The sequence below is a fragment of the Muntiacus reevesi genome, chromosome 19 (assembly GCF_963930625.1).
Source record: "Muntiacus reevesi chromosome 19, mMunRee1.1, whole genome shotgun sequence".
NCBI classification, from domain to species: Eukaryota; Metazoa; Chordata; class Mammalia; order Artiodactyla; family Cervidae; genus Muntiacus; species Muntiacus reevesi.
In genome coordinates, this window is record NC_089267.1 from 49,988,764 (window position 1) to 50,014,243 (window position 25,480).

The 25,480-nt window shown below is 36.1% G+C and overlaps 1 protein-coding gene across 1 annotated transcript in view; it reads right to left on the reverse strand.

The window, feature by feature from the left end:
- The window catches only part of UFL1 (UFM1 specific ligase 1), a 66,369-nt gene that overhangs the window by 2,430 nt on the left and 38,459 nt on the right, over positions 1-25,480 (reverse strand). Inside the window, exons 7-18 of the mRNA XM_065911515.1 lie at positions 17,769-17,827; positions 13,910-14,056; positions 12,059-12,234; positions 11,249-11,428; positions 9,418-9,538; positions 6,984-7,100; positions 3,988-4,105; positions 2,785-2,951; positions 2,573-2,703; positions 1,227-1,307; positions 821-906; positions 165-345 (exon numbers count right to left, since the gene is read on the reverse strand). Coding sequence (XP_065767587.1) covers positions 165-345; positions 821-906; positions 1,227-1,307; positions 2,573-2,703; positions 2,785-2,951; positions 3,988-4,105; positions 6,984-7,100; positions 9,418-9,538; positions 11,249-11,428; positions 12,059-12,234; positions 13,910-14,056; positions 17,769-17,827 — 1,564 coding nt within the window. The remainder of the gene's footprint in view (positions 1-164; positions 346-820; positions 907-1,226; positions 1,308-2,572; positions 2,704-2,784; positions 2,952-3,987; positions 4,106-6,983; positions 7,101-9,417; positions 9,539-11,248; positions 11,429-12,058; positions 12,235-13,909; positions 14,057-17,768; positions 17,828-25,480) is intronic.

Here is a 25,480-nt window from a genome sequence, read left to right on the forward strand (position 1 = left end):
AACTAGTCTGAGTTTTAAAAATCAATCTCCTCCTTCACTGTTCCCATTCTAGGAAGCAGAAACATGATGTTAATATGTTCTGTGTATTAGATTCACATCTATCCACTCAAAATATTCAGAATCTAAAAGTTTTAAAAGTTTCAAGTAGACTGAAAATATAATACCTCTGGAATTTTACTATTCAGAAAAGCAATGATCTGGGGGACACATCTTCCAGGTGCATGGAGCATGCTATGGGTTGAGAACTGAAACAACAGAACCGAAGTGAGGTGCAGAATAAGAGCAGGGTCTTCTGTGACTTTTAGCTGTTCAACCAGTGCTTGCCGATGCTGAAACAGCACCTGCCTAAACAAAGAGAAAGTAACACAAACGCGTTATCATATGCTGACAAGTTCTCACCAATTTCAGTTCTTCCCTTCTTAGCTTTCCCAGTTTATCTAGTTTCATAAACAATTTAAGGGACCTTTTATGCAACAGACACATAGTTCTGAACAGCATGGATAAACTAGTATGCTAAAAAATGACAGAGAAACTATACATCAGGGATTCTCAAAGTACGTTTTTTATTTTGAATTGTTGGGTATCAAACAGAAGTGCACTGGTTTAAATAAGGCTTCCTATAAAGAAGGTCTATTAATTCCTAGGTTTGATCAGCTATGGGATTAAGAACTCTGATACCTTATTCCATTGGGTCAGAGAGGGACACCTAAGGATATGAAGACTGACTACGTTTGAAGGTCTACAGTCATTTAGATACAACAGTTCTGTCTGTAGGATTCAGATAGTCAGACTCCAATTTAAGACATTAATTGAGTGTTACCTTTCTCTTTTTTTGTCTCCCTTCTTCAACATAATATCACAAGCTTCTGCTGCAGAATCCAGACAACCAAGAAAGTCTTCTATGCTCTGGAAAGGTGTTTAAACCATTATTTACTTCTATAAACAGTCGCCTAAAGAAAAGCAGTCATGTAATACTGTTTTATAATTTTATACCCTGAATACAATTTTTAAAAAGGTCATTTTGTCATTAGGTTTGAAACTGTGATTTAGGACTAGACAGTAAAGTGTCCCCAGCTCTGTCTCTTTCTTCTTTGTCTCTTCTCCAAAGAGATGTCTTGAGTGTAGGATTAATAGTTTTAAATTTAGTTTTCAGTTATTTTGATAAAAATCATTCAAAGATCACAAATTCTAGCTCAAGTATCTAAACACAGTAAAGCTTTATTTACCTTTTCATTCAGAGAGCTGTGGAGTTTGGTGAGAGCCACTTTTGTTTCTTCTGATAATTTACTTAGAATTTTTTTTCTTACCTATAGGGCAAAAAAAAAAAAAAATCCTTTGAGATTGTATATTCACCACATGTCAAAGATACAGAGGACATCATGAGAAATGCTGTGCTGGAATCAAGATTGCTGGGAGAAATATCAATAACCTCAGATGTGCAGATGGCACAACCCTTATGGCAGAAAGTGAAGAACTAAAGAGCCTCTTGATGAAAGTGAAAGAGAAGAGTGAAAAAGTTGGCTTAAAGCTCAACATTCAGAAAACTAAGATCACGGCATCCAGTCCCATCACTTCATAGCAAATAGATGGAAAAACAGTGGAAACAGTGGCTGACTTTATTTTTGGGGGCTCCAAAGTCACTGCAGATGGTGACTGCAGGCATGAGATAAAAAGACGCTTACTCCTTGGAAGAAAAGTTATGACCAACCTAGACAGTGTATTAAAAAGCAGAGACATTACTTTGCCAACAAAGGTCTGTCTAGTCAAGGCTATGGTTTTTCCAGTGGTCATGTATGGATGTGAGAGTTGGGCTGTAAAGAAAGAGGAGCGCCGAAGAATTGATGTTTCTGAACTGTGCTGTTGGAGAAGACCTTGAGAGTCCCTTGGACTGCAAGGAGATCCAACCGGTCCATCCTAAAGGAAATCAGCCCTGAATGTTCTTTGGAAGCACTGATGTTGAAGCTGAAACTCTAAGACTTTGGCCACCTGATGCTGGGAAAGACTGAAGGCAGGAGGAGAAGGGGATGACAGAGGATGAGATGGTTGGATGGCATCACCGACTCAATGGACATGAGTGAACTTGGGGAATTGGTGATGGACAGGGAGGCCTGGCGTGCTGCGGTTGATGGGGTCGCAAAGAGTCAGACATGACTGAGCAACTGAATTGGACTGGACTGGATCTTACACCAGCAGGTGGATGGATTCTTTACCACTGTGCCACCTGGGGAGCCCAAGAGCTTATTTATCTATCTTTTTTAAAGAGATGATGCTCTCCTGTTGCTTTCTACATGCTAATAGGAAGTAGAAGGCCAAGTATGCATGCTATCATATTAAAGGCATTTCCAGACACAATGACTAATATTTCCTTTTATTAGTACTGTTAATAGACTGATCATATTGCCAATCCTGGTAGCAACTGTATATACAGTGTACTGAACCTCAACTAAAAATCTGACAGATTGCTAAAAACTCCTTCCTGAATTTCATTTTCCTTTTAGGATGTGAGAAAATAAAATGTGCTTGGACTTCAAAGCAAAACACATCAAGAGTGACAAGAAAAACACTAACTTACTTCACTGGTAATGGTTGCAGGATCATCTACTGCCATCATTAAGTCTGAGGCTAAGAAGTTGAAAATGAGATTAGTGATATCAGTACACACTGTTTTCAGCAGGTGTTTGGTAAGAGCAGCCTGGGTATCATCTGGAAAAAAAAGATGCTTTATTAAAATGAATCTCCAAGAACAACTGAGAATCAATGAAAAAACACTATTAAGTATAATACCTGTAAAGAACTTCATCCCTTTTTCAAATAATCGAATATTATTGTAAAGGTTTGAAACCTCTTCTTGTAAGTCCTTGATCGTGCGCTTTCTACCAGTTCCAGAGGCCGAAGAAGTTGAAGACATGTAAACTGAATGTACCACTTCGAGGTAAGTTTTATTTAAAGGTCTATGAATAAGATAAATATATTTAGTTCATTAAAATGCACTGGGCTTATGTAAATAAGAAATTTTGCTTCTGTGGAAATAAGGCTTTAAAGATTTGGAGAATGGTTCACAAGAATTTTTCCTCTAATTCCAGAAATTAAAATTGAGAATAATTAATTTGAAGTTATAAAGTAATCAAATTTATTGCACTAAAGACAACAAGAAAAACTTTTAACAAACGCTTCAATTCAAATTCAATTCAGAGCAGCTTTTTAAATTAGGTAATCTGGTATAAATACAGCAGATTATAAATTTGTTTCCCATCCTCAGGAGTAATATCTTAAACTCTTGATTTCTAAAGTACTGTAAAAAGATCTGTATTTTAAAAAATCCTTATGCTAAACACAGAATAGACTTTTAAAATGTAGTGGCAAATGATTAATAGTAGCTTTTATGCACAAGAGCATTCATTTAAATTTTAAAAAATTTGACTACAAAAGCTCTATTTCTAAATTCAAAAAGTTAGAGGCACTGGGCTCCGGGACTGCGTTTAGAGAAGCTTACACACACAGACTAGCTTGTGGGAAAACGTCATGGTAGTTAGGGATAGTCGTTAGATACAATTTATTTCTGTATAAAAATAAATTTAGCCTGGCTCATTTATAAGGTAGTGCTGTCTAAATTTATTCTCTTTGAGGGCAGTTTGTTACTTTATTTTCTCTGTAAAAGTGCACTGTTTATCTTCTGTTTGACAGAGAATAATCTTTTCATTTTAGATGTTACTTTTCATGCAATGTTGTTTTTCTTCCAACTAGGACTGGAAGAGAGGAGGAGATGAGACCGCCTCCAGATTCCTATTCTGTATTTTCGGCACTGCCTTGCCCAGCACACTTAAATATTTGTTGAACTGCTTCTATAAGCAAACAAAATCTGGAATTTGTGACTGTTAAATTTGAAGTTCTGAAAACAAAACACCTATATTATATGTTTTCTATGAGGTTGTGAAAATTTTAATAACTCACTAAATTTCTACCATAAAACAAAACACATATACTTGCTTTATTAAATACTCTGCAAGCTCAGAAATAAACTCCTCAGGGGCATCTTCTAAGTGTTTTCTTAAAAAATCCTCAATCTCATCCTGGAACATAAAAGTAATCTCTGGTTTCTTCTTTCCTGTAATAAAAATGAGCCACAGGAAAAAACAACAAAAATAAGCAACCTACAAGTAAATAACATATTTAATAAGATAGTAAGTTATTAATCGCTGATCATAAAGTCTCTAAGGTTAATTTTTGTCACCAAAAACTGCCCATGTCAAATAGCAATAAGCAATGAAAACAGAATATACAGTGGCATTTCGAGTAGTAACATTTTAACTTGTTTTCTACATGTCAATCAAAAATAGTAATGATGATTCCCCCCCTAATCTAACTTGGATGATGCAAATATCTGGAAATCAGAACAATCAAGTGGACTGTTAAGATCTTAGGATAATTTTTTTGTTGAACAATGGATATGGAGCAGACTGTCCTTCTTTATAAATATTTACTAAAAATCAAATCATCCTTATAATCAAGTGAACCACAATTCTAGTAGAATGAAGCTAAAAACTGTCTTTTTCAACAGGCATGGATGAAAAAAACCTACAGCTTTATAGCCATAATTATTTTTGCTCTCACAAAAATAATTCTATGCCAAGGAAAATTTGTATGTAATGTAAATAACTGTTAACTGAGGAAATGTTATGCCTACTCACTTACTTGGAAAAGTATGGGTTGCAAAGAAAGCTAACAATATTTCCATAATTAATTGTGAAAGTATAAAAAAGTGATTATTTCCAGCTAAATTAGGTTACTGTCTCTAAAAGTGAAACCTTAGGGATAAAAATAGAATAGCTCAAAAATCAATTTTCAGTATGCATCAAGATCTAAGTACAGCTACTTCTTGTAGGTTTAGAATAGATAGGAAAGTACTATCCTTTTTTTCCCCTGAGTTCTGCTATTTATTCCTGCTCTCTGACATCAAATAGTATCTGACTTTTCTGTCTGAAGCAAGTCTCTGACTTTGCTTCCTGTAGGTATTTGACTAGTTATTAAATTGTATTATTTCCTTCTAGTAATCTTTTACACAGAGTTGAGCGTGTATTTTAGATGAGAATCAAACTGCATCCCCCATTTCTGAGATTACAACAAAACAATTTTTCAAAAGTACTGAAATTGCCTTTTAAAAAAATTCTTTTATAGCTCCTCTCCTACTAGACTATACACAAAAGGAGTATCACAATGCCTCAATTACTTAAGACTACAGATTTTAGAGAAGTATTTTCTTAAATGACCCTTCACTCCCAACTCCTTGTTTAACCTCTGAGGAACTCACATAGAGTAGTCTTAATGCTAATTAAAAATAAGGGTTGAGTTCACAGTTTCTAGGATACTTTTCTGTTAATTAATACTGCTTTATGTATGTTGAGAACAGTACCTATTTTAACTTATTTTAGAATATTTTAGACGGATCTTAAGCAATTGTTCTATTACAAGTAGCAGCGTATTAACATCTGCAGCCTTGTCACTTGATATTTATATTTCCCAAGCCGATAAATAATAAATTCTGTGGAAGAGGTTAAAAAAAAAAAACTCAAATCATCATTTCAAGTTTCTCTTTGTGTTGGGTGGGGAAAACGAGAAGGGGAGGTATCATGGTTTCATTCGTTTTTAAAACAAACATAAAAAAAATATTGTACTTTTATTTAGAATAGCAAAGTAAGGTGTGTCTTGCTAACTTAACCATACCAAATACTAACTAAAGTCTAGACCAAGAAAGATGCATATATCTAGTTCCTCTGCTTAGATAGAAGCAACCAACCAATTAAGTGTTACCATAAAAATTAAACATGGATAAAATTATTTTTAACTTAAATTTGCAGAGAGTCACTTTTCATAAAATTTTCTAATTTGCTTTGCATGGAAGCTGGGAGACCATAAAAATCTATGCAAGCTGAAACTGCAATGGGAAAACTTATGATTGTTCTGTAACCTTTTAAAAATGTTTGTGAAAACATTCAAAGTTCTTATTGCTGGTTATGAATGTATATGGAAATGAAAAATAAGACTAATAATTCTAATTTAGTATACTGTAATTTAGTGCATCAGGAACACTGAGAATGAAAATGTTTTCTTTGTAAAAAACTTATCGAGAATAATTTGAACACTGCTTGCCTTCTTCTCATCCTGTAACTTAAAATACAGCCCAAGCGTCTTTTCTGTGCCTGAGCAAGCTGTCAAATTCCCTTTTTAACTCTCAATCAGCTTCCAACATTTTATTCTTTGCCCTCTCAACACTGTGAAACACTTCTGGGAATTCCTTTAAGGTGAAGCTTTTTTGTCAATTTCACGCCCTACAGACATCTTTATCCTTTTTGTCATAATCATTTCACTTATTACGTCAAGTGTGCCTTTACCAAGCTCCTCTGCGCAGCTAAAGTTTCTTGAACAGAGGCAACTTCAACATCCCCAGAGTCAGGTATTTCTTCTACAACTCCACTTATTCTTGATTCATATTTCCAGTGGTATCACTTTCCTTTGCCACACATTCATCTTTGTTGGCCAATTTCCTCTTTTGATTATCCATTTTTGTAAAATGTCACATGGATTTATCACCGGGGGACAAGAAGGTAACACACCTACATGCTATGTTTTTAGTGCATAAAGCAAGTTAAGAGACGCACAGTGATCAGTCTCTGACAAACTTGGAAATAAGTGATGTGACTGTCACAGATCATGATGCACATCTGTTATTTATGTGATCTGTGGATTAAGGAGCCAGCAGCAAAGTCTGTGCTTTATGTAATTACTCAGTTAGTACACTACCCTGGTAACTGAAATATGAACTGCATTGTTGGGGTACTGGTGTATTTAACTGTGAAACTGTGCCCACTGAAACTGCAAAGCAAGGACTTCCTGCATAATCACAGACACCTCACTGTATGCATCCTAAGAAAGTAAGTTAAAAAAAATCACACACATTCAAAGGAGAAATGAAATGAGCTACACACCTGTGTGAGATGACTCATCATCACTATCGTCATCTTTTCTTCCTTTCTTCTTGGTTTTCTTAATTTTGTACTCTCTGGCATTGCCACCACCACCTCCTCTCACACTTCCACTGCCCTCTGGTGGGAAAATGACATTAGTTAGTATTACCTAATACTGTTTTTAGAAATAATCACACTATATTGTCATATTTAGAGTAGAAAAAGAAAAGCCAAATAAACTTAACTTTTAGCCACTTTTTAATGTTGTGATTTATTAAAATATTTTGTAAATTCAAACAAAATTAATAAATAATAAGATGAAATATTTGAATTAAAGTAAGTCACTTCGATAGCTTATCTACTCTAAATGCAGTCTCTCTATAATAACACCTAATTTCTGAAGCTTTGACTTTTTCCTGGCCAAACCCATCCCTTTACCTTCCTTCTATCTTCCTCAAAATGCCCTAACTTGCTTATCTCTGTTACCACAGACTCAGTAACAGCCCCTATTCCAGTACCTCACAAACATGGTTTTGTCTTCTTGATTGAAAGATTATTCCCCAGGTTTACAGGGGACACGCTGACTCTCCCACCACCCTAAAAAAGACAATGAACTTCTTGACAGTAGGGAGCCTCTCTCACTAATGTTCACATCCTAGGGGTTAAGGCCATGCTGGACAGATAACAGGTGCTCAATAAATGTTGACCATAAATTGGCTAAGTGGAAAAATATCAATCACCTACTGGCTAAATAAAGACTAAAAAAATACAAACCAAGAAACAGACTAAAACACTATAAATAAAAGTAAAAATTAGAGGTATTTCTCTATTATACATCTACATTTAAAATATCTATTCAACAAGATAAAATAATAATGGGATTATAGCATTGGAAAATATTGAAAATATATTTCTTCATAAAAGATTCAGTTTAAAAAAAAAAAGATTCAGTTTTTAAATAGAATGATATATATATAAACAGAGATTTTTTTTTTCTAAACTCTAAGTGGAATTCCCTTAAAGTCAAAGTGAACTGAAAGTCATTCAGTTGTGTCCAACTCTTTGCAGCCCCATGGACTATACAGTCCATGGGATTCTCCAGGCCAGAATACTGGAGTGGGTAGCCGTGTCCTTCTCCAGGGGATATTCCCAACCCGGGGACTGAACCCAGGTCTCCCACATTGCAAGCAGATTCTTTATCAGCTGAGCCACCTAGATTTTATCATACTCTGTAAATTCTATTGCTTTTATGATAGAAAACCACAACTTTCAAAACAAAAGTTTAAAGTGAATGTGTTTTTTACATTTGGCAATAAATTTCTTACGGTAACTATGTTTGACATTATTCCATGAACTGTAATCACACTATTGTAACAGCACTATCAGAACAAACACCAGATGACCCTGAATTTTAAGGAGGATCTAAAACAGACTAGTTATACCAAGTACAACCAACTGATTAAGTGGGTTTAAATCTTCAATTAACAAAATAAGCATTGCTATGAAAACTATGATTTATTACAGCAGTTTACCATATAGTGTTCCTAGAGTAGAGAAATTTCAAAATACCATTATTGATTCTGTAGAAAAAGATTTTTGAAGAGAAAAATAATCTTGAAGTAGTGAACTTCCACAGCAAATAAAGTTTTTATAATGCATGGTCAATATAGCTATATTTATTAGATACATTGAATATTTAATTTCTTTAACCGTGATATAGCACTAATAAAATTTTTCAAATGACGAAAAGTATGGAAAATATGTGTTAATTTCCCAATGCAAGTTACTAGTATACCACTGATACCTAGGATAATTTCCAGTGATTCTAAATTAAAAGAATACATAAAAACAGGCCCTCGGGAAATTCATTCACTCAATAAATATTTATGGAGCACTTAAAATATGCCAAGGAGTGCTCTAAGTATTAGGGAAACAATAAATGAGATGGAGAAGATTCCAAAATGATAAAAGACATCACAGTGATAAAAGTAATGTAAAAAACTAGGAGAATAATATATGGAGACTGACAGTGTTGTCCACTATTCTGGGTGGTGGTTGGGGAGGCCTCTGTGAGGAACTGACATTTCAAGGGGAGCTCTTGATGATAAGAAGGAAACAGTTATTTGAACTCCTGTGACCATTCCAGGTAGAACTGAACATAAACTTGCAAAGTCTGAGAACCAAGAAAGAAAAAAGAAAGCTACTAGGGCTGGAACATTAAAGAGCAATGGGAACAGGAGGTCATGAAACTAGCTTAATTCTCACAAAATCAAAGAGTAACCATCAATATTTTCGTTTTTATAATCAAGTTAATTCATTAGCAAAAGATCTGGTTAATATCAGCAGGTGAATTAAACAAATAAAAGGTCTTCCTAAAGGTCTGATAAATACAAAGTTCACTGCAATGAATAAGAGAACTCATCTTGAATCTTCCATGTTATTAATAATTTGTTACCTGTTGCTTTCCTCCTTCGTTCATCTTTTTTATCCTTTTTACTTGTATTAATGCTTTCTAAAATGGAGATTTGTTTCATATCTTCTTCAGTGATTAAATGAACAGGATTGTTTTTCATTTCCTGAAATAAAACATGCTTATTTTTTGTAGGTGAGGATACAAAATATTACAAAATGCATAAAATAAAACTTGTTTATATACTCATATCCTAATTGTTTTTGTTTGGTTTCACTGCTAAGAATTATAGAGCTTTGTCTCAACTGCCACTCAGATTGTTAGTCCTTGCCCCAAATCAATCTCCTTCCTTGTTGTCCTTGACGTTTTGTATTTATCACCAGGTAATGAGAAATCCTATGCCTGATCACTTAACAACTAACTGGCCACACAGTACTGGATGGAATCCTCTTTAAATGTTATTGGCTAATTTTTCCACTGCCTAACAGATGACCCTTTCTTCCTCTCTTTTCAAGACCTCCTTGGTCCAGTACCACTTGGATATCCGAGATTACTAGAAAGATAATGAAATTTCCATTCCCACAATAATGATCACATATGAGTTGCATAGTTAGTCATGTAAACTTTTCCCCACTCTGGACTCATTCTTGATCTCTGCTTTTTTGTAAATTTATGTTAGAAACAATGAACTATTTCAAAGTTCAGAAAATGGTTCTAAATCTGCAGTGAAAAACATTCTCTTGTTGAAATACTTCCTTTTCAGTTTTCCAATGAAATGTTATATCATTTTGTTTTAGTGTCATTTTATTTGAAATGACAGTTCAAACAAAGGAAATTTTTTTCCCCTAAATTTATTTTTGTGGTTGGAGGGAGAACAAGAAAAAACACGATAGTGTTAAACTGTAGTTTAGTAAAAGGTCACAAATGAAAATAATAATGTAGTCATTTACTGACTGGCAGCTAACTTGTATCAGACATTTTATTTATACACTCCTTAATTCACATTTATCCTTGTAAGAATAGGCATCACCATCCTTTTCTTTGAAGTTGGGGAAACTGGAGGTCTATTTGTCAAACACCTACAGGGTAAACAAGCTGAAATTAGAACTCAGGTTTACAGATATCAATCCAGTGTAATTTTTACTCCTTTCTGCTGGTTTGCAGGCCAAATATAGAAAAGTTATGTCATTTTTTAAGACTATTAAGGAGCTTAAAAGGAATACAGATAAACACAAATTATATACTTAATAAGCCCTCATGAATTTACTAACAGTCTGAGATATAAATGGGCTTTTTCTACCTATTTGTGAGCAGACTTTATAATGGGGGTGCTGTTAACCAGAAAAATGAATTCAACAGTCATTAAAGCAGACATGGTATGACCTCTGCTTCTAAATACTTCCACAGCAGTTACTCTGAGGAACTAATCAATTTGGAAAGTAACAATTTCTTTCCTCAGTAAGTTATCTGGCTGGTAACTACTAAATAGGTTAAATTATGAGGCTCTGCTAGATATAGTAAATATAATGTGTATTGATAAACAGATACACTCTATATTATGCATATAATCCAATGGTATCATTTTTACAGATTTTAATGTTGAATCAATACTCTCAGGCGATAAGTGTATAATTTCATTGATAAGATTTTGATTTATAAAATCAGCTTCCTATGTTCTAACTTCTATGTTCGATGGGAATGAAGGAGGAGAAAAACAAATCCAGGAGAGGAGCTAAAAAGGAATGATGCACTGAGGGAAAATAATGTATGAAACAGTGTCAGCTTTGGGTACGCTGCTTACCTTATTTTCAAGTCATCAGATGACTGTAATGTCAAAATACTGTTCAATCAGTAGGTGAAAGGAAATCTGGCATACCTTTTCAGCTTTCTGGTGCATCAGTTCACTGAACAGGTCTGTACAATCATTTATAAACTTTTCACTGACTACAATAGTATCACTGAAGACTGCAGCTGAAGCCTGTTTGCCGAGAGCTCTCATTACATGCTGAAGCAATATTGCAGCGTCTTCAGCTGATAAGGAACTGGGCAGCAGAGGCTAGAATTACAAACACCATGAAAACAAAGCATAAATGCAATGTAACACAGATCAACCGTTTGTTAACATACATGCTCTCCCTAAGTGATCTCATTAAGTTCGATGGTTTTGGAACCATCTATATGCTGAACAATCTCCCAAATTATATTTCTAATTTTATCATCACTCTGAAATCACATATCCTACTGCTTCCCTAACCTACCTGGACTCACACCTAAAAATAGGCATCTCAAACTTGAACATGTCCTGTTCAAAACAACTTGGTTTGTGCCTCTGGGTATGCTCAGAACTCAGCTCCCATCTTCTCTTCCCCATTGTTCCCCCATCTTAACCAATGGACCCACTTTCCATTCCATTGATCAGGCCCTAAACCTACAAGTCATACTTTGTTCCTCTCATAAACTCACAATCTAACTTCAATTCTTGATACCTTTGCCTCCAAAATACATTTCTTCTTAGCTCTTTCTACTATCTGGAATTATCATTTTCATTAACACCCTTCTCCCTCCCCCAACCATGAAAGTATTCCTCCTGAGAGCTGTATCCTAATTCTTAAAATGGTCATATACTAGTGAAATACCAGCTGTCCCTGGCTTAAAGGAAAATTAAGAAGAAAAAGATAAAACATACTGCAATATCAACCCATGTTCCAGAGCTGATGGCTTCCTCTACTGATGCTTCCACCTGATCCACAAGTCCTTGGCCAACACAAGCTGCTTTCAAAAACAAAAGCTGTGTAGTCTTATATCTTTTCTTTATGTAGCTCATAGCATCTGGGATTCCAAGTCTGGACAAAGCATCAAATTCTAGAAATACATTACAAGATTGGAATAGAATTGTTAGTCACTCTTAGAATTCTTAGAAAATGTTAAGTTCTATCAAAATCTATTCTTTGGGAATGCATTGTATTTTAACAGAGTTTTTAAAAAATAAAACATATCGCAGCCTCTTTCCTGGTTATGTCACCTTGTGCCGTGTTTGCACACGTGCTCAGTCGTGTCCGACTCTTTGAGACCCCAAGGACTGCAGTGTGCCTGTCAGGCTTCTCTGTCCATGGAAGTTTTCAAGCAAGAAAACTAGAGAGGGTTGCCATTTCCTTCTCTAAGGGATCTTCCCAACCCAGGGATCAAACCCTTGCTCTTGCCACACCTCCTGCACTGCAGGCAGATTCTTTACTGCTGAGCCACTGGGGCCCTATGTTACACTCCCGAATCTTTATTGCTAAACATATTTGTAGATAAATTGGTTCAAGTACTTCATTAATCCTGCTTTGTCTTTTACTCTCCAACTGAGGAGTTGAAGGGAAGGATGAGGACAAAAGACAAAAGGGCAATAAAAGCAGAATTGAGGATAAAGGAATGTAATGATTAGAGAAACAAAAATTGAAATTTTGCTTATCACAATTAGCTAAAGGAATGGAATTTATTTTTCAAATGTTTTATCAGACAACTGACGATAGCAATTTTCTAGTCTAATTTATACTAGTAAAAGATCTAGTACATAAAAAGTAAAATATTTAAGACTTCAATGTGCAGCCATTAAAGTTACTGGAGATAGCTACCAACCTCTGTCCTCAAATAATAAAAGAAAATTAATTACAACAAAATTTTAATTCAAGTTCTTGGCTGAAGAACTGCAAAGGCACATTATAGAAAGTCAAGCCAAGAAAACATAAGTCAAGTCAGTGCTCGTTCTAGCGCACATTTACACTGAATGCTGATGACTTACAGATTTACTTATTTTTAGGTAACTTATCTCTTGGGTTTCTCTAGTGGCTCAGGCAGTAAAGAATCTGCCTGCAATGCAGGAGACCTGGATTCAATCTCTGGGTCGGCAAGAGTCCCCTGGAGAAGGGAACTGCAACCCACTCCAGTATTCTTGCCTGGAGAATCCCATGGACAGAGGAGCCTGGTCGTCTACAGTGCATAGGGAGGCAAACAGTCAGACATGACTGAGTGACTAATACGCACATACATGCACTACTTGTTTTAATGATTAAATTCAATCAATGTATTTCATCCAAATGATGGAACCCCAGAAACAGAAGTTAGTATAACTTCAGTGTTTCTGACATACTGGATAACTAATAAAAATGATAAAACTGACAGCCAATAAAGTATTTCTAAGATTATGTAAACCAGGCAACTTCATAAATTATGTTATAAAAACAATTACTTTTTATGAATTAAAAAGAACTGGAAGTATTTGATATATAGTATCACATTACTGGAAGGCTGGTAACAATCAATAATAGCTTTGGCCTTTCTACATTACAACTGTTCAGTGACCACGGAATTAAACTCAGTTACATGACTCACAAAAACCTTCAATGTGACTTTCATATTCAAAGAGAGCCACTCTAGTCTGTTGGCCAACAGTAAAGTACACGTTTACTCACTCCCAGGGTTAATACAGTTTTTCTAAGAATGTGTTTAACATTAGAAATGATTTTTCGTTTAAAGAAAGAAAAAAAAAAGTTACCCAGATAGCCATTCTGCCTGAGAAAAGAATCCACCCAAGCACTCTGTGTTCTGGAGTAAATGTCAGGGATAAACACTGCCTTATCCTGTCGCCCACCAACCACAGTGCCTCGTAAGCGTCCATTATTAACAAGTTCTTCAAGAACAGCTTAAAAGAAAAAAACAAACAGAGCAGGTAAAAATCTCAGAAAGTAACACACTTTACAATGTCACTATTTATTTATTATCCTTAAAAAAAGTGATTTAAAATTCAAGTTGCATACTAAATAAAGACATCATATTTTAGACAAAACTTTCCTGTCATTTATGAGAATACTCATGTCATAAATTCAGGAAAATGTGTCAACTAGCTAAAGATGCTGAACTGTAATTCAAACTAATTAATATTAATGTCGAACTGTTTAGTCTATTTTGGAAAAACATTCCATTATCTATCTCATGATTAAAAGTAGACGACTATACACTTTCAGAATAGATAATACACAATCACTGGTGTAACCAAGTTCAATATTCTCATATTTAGAAAATCAAGACACCTGGATCCTATTAGAATCAACAGTGGAAAATGAAGCCATGAAAATCTGTATAAATTATTACACTTCCACTGTTTAAACTGAAGCAACACATTTAAACCCTACCTATAACAGAAATATAATGCCATGGTTAAGAGGATAGGTATGGATCCAGATAGCCTAAGTCCAAACTTCAACTCTGGCACCTACTGGTGCTGCCATTAACACCAAATTTTTTTTTTTTTTTTTTAATCCCAGGGACAAGGATTCTTCAATATCTGCAAATCAATCAATGTAATACACCACATTAACAAATTGAAAAATAAAAACCATATGATTATCTCAATAGATGCAGAGAAAGCCTTTGACAAAAATTCAACATCCATTTATGATAAAAACCCTCCAAAAAGCAGGAATAGAAGGAACATACCTCAACATAATAAAGCTATATATGACAAACCCTCAGCAAACATTATCCTCAATGGTGAAAAATTGAAAGTCTTTCCCCTAAAGTCAGGAACAAGACAAGGGTGCCCACTCTCACCACTACTATTCAATATGGTTTTGGAAGTTTTGGCCACAGCAATCAGAGAAGAAAAAGAAATAAAAGGAATCCAGATTGGAAAAGAAGAAGTAAAACTCTCACTGTTTGCAGATGACATGATCCCCTACATAGAAAACCATAAAGACTCCACCAGAAAATTACTAGAGCTAATCAATGAATACAGTAAAATTGCAGGATATAAAATTAACACACAGAAATCCCTTGCATTCCTATACACTAATGATGAGAAAACAGAAAGAGAAATTAAGGAAACAATTCCATCCACCATTGCAACGAAAAGAATAAAGTATTAAGGATTATATCTACCTAAAGAAACAAAAGACCTATATATAGAAAACTATAAAACACTGGTGAAAGAAATCAAAGAGGACACACATAGATGGGGAAATATACCGTGTTCATGGATCAGAAGAATCAACATAGTGAAAATGAGTATACTACCCAAAGCAATCTATAGATTCAATGCAATCCCTATCAAGCTACCAACGGTATTTTTCAGAGAACTAGAACAAATAATTTCACAATTTGTATGGAAATACCAAAAAACCTTGAATAGCCAAAGCAATCTTGAGAAAGAAGAATGGAACTGGAGGAAACAACCTGCCTGACTTCAGACTCTACTACAAAGCCACAGTCATCAAGACAGTATGGTACTGGCACAAAGACAGAAACATAGATCAATGGAACAAAATAGAAAGCCCAGAGATAAACCCACGAACCTATGGACACCTTATCTTAACAAAGGAGGCAAGGATATACAATGGAAAAAAGACAACCTCTTTAACAAGTGGTGCTGGGAAAACTGGTCAACCACTTGTAAAAGAATGAAACCAGAACACTTTCTAACACCATACACAAAAATAAACTCAAAATGGATTAAAGATCTAAACGTAAGACCAAAAACTATTAAACTCCTAGAGAAAAACATAGGCAAAACACTCTCCGACATAAACCACAGCAGGATCCTCTATGATCCACCTCCCAGAATATTGGAAAAGCAAAAACAAACAAATGGGACCTAATTAAAATTAAAAGCTTTTGCACAACAAAGGAAACTATAAGCAAGGTGAAAAGACAGCTTTCAGAATGGGAGAAAATAATAGCAAATGAAGCAATGGACAAAGGATTACTCTCAAAAATATACAAGCAACTCCTGCAGCTCAATTCCAGAAAAATAAAAGACCTAATCAAAAAGTGGGCCAAAGAACTAGACAGAAATTTCTCCAAAAAAGACATACAGATGACTAACAAACACATGAAAAGATGCTCAACAGAGAAATTATCAGAGAAATGCAAATCAAAACCACAATGAGGTACCATTTCACGCTAGTCAGGATGGCTGCTATCCAAAAGTCTACAAGCAATAAATGCTGGAGAGGATGTGGAGAAAAGGGAACCCTCTTACACTGTTGGTGGGAAATTTATGCTTTTTATTTAAACTAACATTTAACTACACACTTTGTTGTTTTAAGTATCAATTGCCTAAAAAAACGATAAAGCAGATAGGAAGGAGTTATTTCTAAGTGTACCAACAAGAACATTCAAAAGATGTCTGGGACAAAATGATTCAGGAAACTTAGCCTTTAACAGAAATAAAAATTAGTTTAAAAATGAATTTCAGAATTCCATTGCTGAGTAAATTAGAATACATCAAAAAGGTCTAAATTTCAAACACATAATTTAAAATTTTGTGTGACTGTACAACACAAACCCAAGCTAAATACAGACCAAAATTATCAAATTATCAGTTATTACTTAAAGAAGTTTACATTATAATGAAATTCCACCAAACCCAATTAAGCAGATTCCAAAATACATCACATTTTTAATTTGTCTTAAAAAATTTATCTCCACATTCTGTAAAACATAGTGAATAAAAACTAAATTTTTGGTTCTGTATTTGAATTTCTTTTCTATTATTTAATTCTTATACTTGTACAGCAGATATACCTGAGTTGAAAAATTAAGTCACTGCTTTAAAAAATTATTCCAGTCAAGCTTAGGGGAAAAAAAACACCCTTCAAAACCTCTTAAGAGTTTCACAGATGAACAGCCAAAGAACTCAGTCATACATATACATATAAACTACCACACTGTTAATCGACTGTACAGCAATACAAAATTAAAAGTTTGAAAAAGAGAGTTTCACAGACACACAAAATAGGCAATGGACCAACATTATTTTAGAGAGATTACTGTATTTTTTAAATGCTAAGAATATACTTTTAATGCTATAAGCTTTTTGTAAAATTTTTTTAGCCAAACATGCCATGTATAATAGCCCACTAGCTCCTCTGTCCACGGCATTTTCCAGGCAAGAATACTGGAGTGGGTTGCTATTTCCTACTCCAGAGGATCTTCCTGATCCAGGGATTGAACCCGGGTCTCCTGTACTGCAGGCAGATTCTTTACCATCTGAGGCACCAGGGAAACCCCCACACACTTACTTTCATAAAAAAATTTAGTAAAAATTGATATGAAACAAAGTGAAAATTATTCTTAATCCTAAAATTTAAAATCTCTCTCTATATGCATACACACAGCACAGTATTTTATACACATACACAATTTTAAAAAAAATTCCATTCCTCTTGAGGTACCTAATACTAAATGGTGGATATAACAGATAAGACACATACATGAAAGATGGTACAGAGAAACTTCACAACTAGAAATATTTTAATAAATTTTAAGATTAAAAGAGGTAAAAATATTATAATTAAGTTTTACATTTAGTCTATTCAAAAGCTAATTAAATGAAATGCAATTTAAATCAAACTCACAGTAAAGAAGCTGCTCCTGAAATCCATATCTTGAAATCAAAGAATTCACTGTTGTAGGCCTTTATGTAGAGAAAACAAAACAAAAACCTTTTTACTGATTATAGAGTTGCACATAGTTAGGAATTAAATAAACTAGGATGGTTAGCTTATGAAAAACATAAATTAATTTAGAAGAAAAAAAATGAAGGCAAAAATTGTACCAGCGATCAACATGGTGGAAAAGATAAATACATATACCTCCCATAAATACATCAAAAATACATCTACATGTGGAGTAGTTCTTACAGAATACCTTCTGAAAGCTGACAGATCTCATATGAACAAAGTTGCAAGAAAGATCACCAAGAATCTGGGTAGGAAGAAAAAAGGAAGCTGGGACAGGCTCTAGGCCCTCAGGAAGGACCTGTGAAAGAGGAATGGTTCCTTCACCCTGGGAACCCCTTTCACTGGCTGAAACGTCCACCAGGATGGAAAGAGAGCTTCAGAGACTCAGAGCAGAGTGCAGTAACTAGTCTGCCACAGGCAGAACAGAGAGAGATTGGCACTAACAGTCCTGACCACCTCGCTGCAATCCCCAGCCAAGGACACAGGTCTGCTAGTGGACATAATGGGCTGGATGCTGAAATCTGGGGTCCAGGGGACAGACCTGGGGAGAGGACAGGGGTTGGCTGTGCAGAAACAGCCTGAAGGAGGTGGAGTGTGCTTTGGAGGTGTACACAGTATTGAGCCTGAGTCTGCTGTAGAAGCCCCATTGTTAATAAGGTAACCCTCGAGAGAAGGGAAGGGCAGGGCCCCACCAGAGCATCTTTAATCTCTGTGTGCTCACAGCAGTGTGGCTCTTCCTTTATGAGCTCTGGGAGGATGGAAGAGCTGAAGTGATGCCCACATTTGGAGATGGGGCTGAAATCTGAGCTACGTCTCAGCGGCTGATCAATCTATGGATTTACGCCATGCTGGTGGTTTTGCAAGCTCAGCACCTGTTGGGCATACAAGCAGATTACTGGCGCTCCTGTGGCTGCGGCAGGTCTGGCATGAACAGCTGCAAGCTTTGGGGGCATGCACATACATAGGTGGGACTGGGGTCTGTAGCTCTCATGGCAGGTCCAGGTGTGTGACCTGGTGTCCAGTTTAGGTGCCTAACTACAGGGGACCTGAGCCTGTAGATCTGTACTAGTGGTTTTGTGAGCACAGTGCTTGAGGGAAACCCAGGCCAATTGCCTGCATTCCCATGGTTGAGAAGGGGCAAGGGCAATTCCAACAATGTACTTTACGAGCCCACAGGATGACTGATAGGCAGCACCACAGAGTGCACTGCCAGTGGACAGCTTCTGTGGAGGAGTTACGCAGCGGTTTCTCTCCCGGTGGGAGCACTCCAGACTTGCCTTTCTCATACCACAGCTTTGACATGGATCTGGGGACTTCTACTCCAACAACTGGGGAGCAGCTCTGTTCCCAACAGGGCTCTGAGAACCACAGAGCCAAGAGGAGGCCCTGCTCAATATCCACTGGAAGCTCTGGTCACAGCACCAGTCACACCCCTATTAAGGGGATAACAGCCAGCACATACTGAGAAAAGACTTGACAGGCACCTGTACTAAAAAGAGCCCTCACCCCAAATATTAGATTCATGCAGGCTACCCAGGGATGCTCCTACATAAAATCAGTCCTCCAAGATCACAGTAGATAGCTATTTCTCCTAAATTAACAGTCAGAAAAATGTAGGTAAAATGAAGAGGGACCATACCCAGTTAAAAGATCAAGACAATTCCCCAGTAAGGAAAAGGAAAAAAAAAAAAAGAAACAAACTTCTCCAGTCTACTAGACCCTGAGTTCAAAAAGGAGATAATAAAACTACTGAAGAATTAAGAAAGGTTATCAATAGAAATGCAGATCTCTGTAACAAGTAACTAGTAACTACAGAGAGGAATCAAGAAAAACTAGAAAACTCATTTCCTGAGATTAAAGCCAAGTTAAATGCAATAAACAGCAAACTGAATGATACAGAAAATGAATAAATGATCTGGAAGGTAGAATATGGAAATCATCCAATAAGAGCAGCAGACAAAAAGACAAATGAAAGCAATATATGAGACCTATGGGATAATATAAAGTGTTCCAATCTATGCATAACGGGATCTCAGGAGAAGAGAAAAGGGGATTGAAAACACTGGAAGAAATTATGGCTGAAAATCTCTCAAATCTAAGGAAGGAAACAGATATCCAGGTAAAGGAAGCACAGAAGCTCCCCCCACCAAAAGATGAACCCAAACAAACCCACAATAAGACATTATAATTAAAATAGCAGTTAGAGAAAGGTTTCTAGTAAGCAGAAGTAAAAACAGAGTTACAAAGGGAACCCACTTAAGCCTATCGACTGATTTCTCTACAAAAGGTTTCAGGCCAGAAGAAAGTGACATTTGATGTCTTGAAAGGGAAACCTACAACTTAACAAACTCTACCAGCAATACTGTCATTTAAAATAGGAGAGAGAAAGAATTTATCAGACAAGCAAAAAGCTAAAAAAAATACAGCAATACTAAACCTATCCTAACAGAAATATTGAAAGGTCTTCTTTAAATAGAAAATAAGGAACAATCTGTAGGGGGAAAAAAATCACAGCCGGAAAGTAAACCACTTAAATAGGCCACTACACAGATTAAAAAAATATTGTGAAAGAAAGTGACAATAACTACAATGACCAGGTGTGAAAAAGGACATCAAAATCATAAAATATGGGGGAGAAGAGTAGTAAAATATAGATTTTTAAGAGTATGTTTGAGCCTATATAATTACCAGTTTGAAGCAAGGGTTTGGAATGTGTTAAAACATCTGAAAAACAGGGTAATCTCAAATCAAAAACACACAATAGATTCACAAAACCCAAAAGAGAATGAAAGCATAATACAAAAGAAAACATCAAACCACAAAAGGAAGACAAAAAGACAAAGGAAACATTAAGAAATACAAAACAACTGGAAAACAAGGTTTAAAATGGAAATATATACCAATATACCAATAATTACCTTAAAGGTCAATAGACTAAATGCTCCAATCCAGAGTCAAAGAGTGGCAGATTGGATGAAAAAAAAAAAAATTAAAAGTGAGGGGATGGATAAAAGTATATCATGCAAATAGCAGTGGCAAGAAAGAGAGGCTAGCAATACTCACATGAGGAAAAATAAACTTTGAAATAGAGACCATAAAAAAAGATAAACTAGGACACTAAATATAATGATGAAAGGATCAATATAAGAAGATATTACACTTGTTAACATATATACACCCAACATAGGAGCATCTGAATACATAAAACAAATACTAATAGACATAAAGGGAGAAACTGATGGGAATACAATAATAGTAGGAGACAATAGCACCATATTCACATCAATGGCAAGATCTTCCAGACAGAAAATCAATGACACACTAGAACAGATTTAATTGATATTTTCAGGACACTACATTAAAAAGATCCAAGAATACACATAATTCCTGAGCACACATGGAACATTTTCAAGGAGTTACCACAGATGAGGCTATAAAGCAAACCTCAACAAACTGAAGAGGTAGAAATTATTTCAAGTATCTTTTTTGACCATAACAGTATGAAACTAGAAATCGACCACAGAAACAGAAACAAGGAAAAAAAAAAAAAACTATTAGTGGAGACGACACAACAGGCTACTAAAAAAATAATGGGTCATGATGAAATCAAAAGGGAACGCTGAAAATATCCTGGGATACCTGACAATGAAAGTGCAACCATACAGAATCTCTGGGATATAGCAAAAGCAATTGCCTTAGAGGGAAGTTCATAATGATACAGGCCGTCCTCCAAAAACAAGAAAAATCTTAATTAAACAACCTAACACCTAAAAAAACTAGAAAAAGAAGAAAAAATAAAACCTACAATGAACAGAAGGAAGGAAATAATGAAGCTCAGAGAAGGATCAATAAAACAAGAGATTAAAAAAAATAGAAATAATCCAATGAAAAAATGGGCAGAATACTTAAGACATACATTCCATAAAAGACATACAGATGACCAACAGGCCCATGAAATAATGTTCAACATTGCTAATTATTACAGAACTGCAAATCAAAACCACAATGAGGTATCACCTAATAACAGTCAAAATGACCATCATCAAAGTCTACAAATAAATGCTGGGTGTAGAGAAAAAGGACCCCTCCTACACTGTTGGTAAGAATGAGAATCTGTACAGGGACTATGGAGAACAATATGGAGGTTCCTTAAAAAAATTAAAAACAAAGCTACCATGTGATCCTGTAATTGCACTCCTGGGCATACAACTAGACAAAACTATACTTTGAAAAAAACATGCATCCCAATATTCATTGCAGCACAGCAACCTAATGTCCATTTAGCAACCTAAATGTTCAGTGACAGATGACAGGATAAAAACGATGTGATACACCTCCCCCACACACAGTGGGGTATTACTCAGCCATAAGATAAATGCTGTTTTCTGCAGAAACATTAATGGAAGTGCAGACTGTCATACTAACAGAAGTAAGCCAAATAGCATATGATATTGCTTATATGTGAAATTTTAGAAAATGATATGAATAAACTTATTTACAAAATAGAAACAAACCCACAGGCATAGAAAACAAATCTAGTTACCCAAGGGGAAAACGGGGGGAGAAACGGGGGAGGGATAAATGAAAAGCTTGGGATTAACACATATACACTACTATATATAGGGCTTACCTGGTGGTTCAGATGGTAAAAAATCTGCCTGCAACCTGGGAGACCTTGGTTCAATTCCTGGGTGGGGATGATACCCTGGAGAAGGAAAGGCCAACCCACTCTGGTATTCATGCCTGGGAAATCCCATGTGCAGAGGAGCCTGGTGGGCTGTCATCCGTGCAGCCGCAAGAGTCGGACATGACTGAGTGACTAAACCACCACTGCTATACAAGCAGATAAACAAGAACCTGCTGTGCAGCGTGGGCTCCCCTGGTGACTCAGCTGGCAAAGAACCTGCCTGCAATGCAGGAGAGAACCTGGGGTGCAGGAGGCGCAGGTTCAATCCCCGGGTCAGAAGTTCCCCTGGAGACGGAAACGGCAACCCACTCAAGTACTCTTTCCTGGAAAAGCCCACGGACAGAGGAGCCTGGCGGCCCACAGTCCATGGGGTCACAAGAATTGGACATGACTTAGTGATTAAACCACCACCCAAGCCAGGCTTCAGCAATATGTGAACCGTGAACTTCCAGATGTTCAAGCTGGTTTTAGAAAAGGCAGAGGAACCAGAGATCAAATTGCCAGCATCTGCTGGTTCATTGAAAAAGCAAGAGAATTCCAGAAAAACATCTATTTCTGCTTTACTGACTATGCCAAAGCCTTTGACTGTGGATCACAATAAACTGTGGAAAATTCTGAAAGAGATGGGAATACCAGACCACCTGACCTGCCTCTTGAGAAACCTGTATCCAGGTGAGGAAGCAACAGTTAGAACTGGACATGGAACAACAGACTGGTTCCAAATAGGAAAAGGAGTACATCAAGGCTGTATATTGTCACCCTGCTTATTTAACTTATATGCAGAGCACATCAAGAGAAAACGCTGGGCTGGAGGAAGCACAAGCTGGAATCAAGATTGCCAGGAGAAATATCAATTACCTAAGATATGCAGATGACACCACCCTTATGGCAGAAAGTGAAGAAGAATTAAAGGGCCTCTTGATGAAAGTGAAAGAGGAGAGTGAAAAAACTGGCTTAAAGCTCAACATTCAGAAAACTAAGATCATGGCATCTGGTCCCATCACTTCATGGCAAATAGATGGGGAAACAGTGGAAACAGTATCAGACTTTATTTTTTTGGGCTCCAAAATCACTGCAGATGGTGACTGCAGCCATGAAATTAAAAGATGCTTACTTCTTGGAAGGAAAGTTATGACCAACCTAGACAGCATATTAAAAAGCAGAGACATTACTTTACCAACAACGGTCTGTTTAGTCAAGGCTATGGTTTTTCCAGTGGTCATGTATGGATGTGAGAGTTGGACTGTGAAGAAAGCTGAGTGCAGAATAATTCATGCTTTTGAAGTGTGGTGTTGAAGAAGACTCTTGAGAGTTCCTTGGACTGCAAGGAGATCCAACCAGTCCATCCTAAAGGAGATCAGTCCCGGGTGTTCATTGGAAGGACTGATGTTGGAGCTGAAACTCCAAAACTTTGGCCACCTGATGCAAAGAGCTGACTCATTTGAAAAGACCGTGATGCTGGGAAAGATTGAGGGTGGGAGGAGAAGGGGACAACAGAGGATGAGATAGTTGTATGGCATCACTGACACAATGTACATGGGTTTGGATAAACTCTGGGAGTTGGTGATGGACAGGGAGGCCTGGTGTGCTGCGGTTCATGGGGTTGCAAAGAGCTGGACACGACTGAGTGACTGAACTGAATCACTGTATAGCATAGAGAGCTGTATTCAATATTTTGTAATAATCTATAAGGGAAAAGAATTTGAAAAAGAATATATATATGCACACATATACATATATAAATAATACTGAATCACTTTGCTGTACACCTGAAACACAACACTGTAAATTAACTATACTGGAAATTTAAAAAAATAGAAAAAGAAAATCAATAAAACCAAGAGTTGGTTCTTTGAAAGGGTAAACAAAATTAGCAGACCTCTAGCCAGGTTCACCAAGAACAAAAAGAGAGAACCAAATAAAACAAGAAATGAAAGAGAAGAAATAACAACCAATATCACAGAAATAAAAAATATCTGTTATAAGAGAATACTATGAATAATTACAAGTCATCAAATGAGACAACCCAGAAGAAATGGACAAGTTTCTAGAAATATACAGTCCACCAAAACGGAATTAAGCACAGATAATTTGAACAGGCTGATCACTATAAGTGAAATAGAATCTGTAGGAATAATAATGATTAAAAAAACCCCTCTGCAAACAAAAGTACAGGGCTGGATGGCTTCAATGAGGAGTTCTACCACGCATACAAAGAACTTATAATGATCCTTCTCAAACTCTTCCAAAATACTGAAGAGGAGGAAATACTCCAAAAGTCATTCTGTGAAGCTACCTACCATCAGCCTGATACAAAAATTAGACAAAGATACACCTGAAAATAGCACAACACTACAAACAACTATACTTCAATTTAAAAAACTAGAAGAAAAATCAGCCCACCAAAACTGAATCAAGAAGAACTACATAATTTGAGCAGACCTATCCCTAGAAGTAAAATAGAATCTTTAACTTAAAAGCTTTCTACAACAAAAGTCCAGGGCTTGATGGCTTCACAGGCAAATTCTACCAACCATATAAAGGATTATACTAATCCTCAAAATCTTCCAAAAGACTGAAGGGGAGGAAACACTCCCAAAGACATTCTATGAAGCCACAATCACCCTGATACCAAAACCAAACACACCATCAAAAAAAAAAAGAAAAGAAAAGAAAATTACAGATCAGTATGTTTGATGAATATAGATGCAAAAAAATCAACAAAATATTAGCAAACTGCATCAAACAACACATAAAAAAGACCATATACCATGACCAAGTGGAATCTATCCCAAGTTCACAAGAATGGTTCAACATATGCAAATGAATGTGATAAACCATATAAACAAAAGAACCAACAAAACCACATGATCTCAACAGATGCAAAAAAGCATCTGACAAACTTTCATTATAAGCAGAT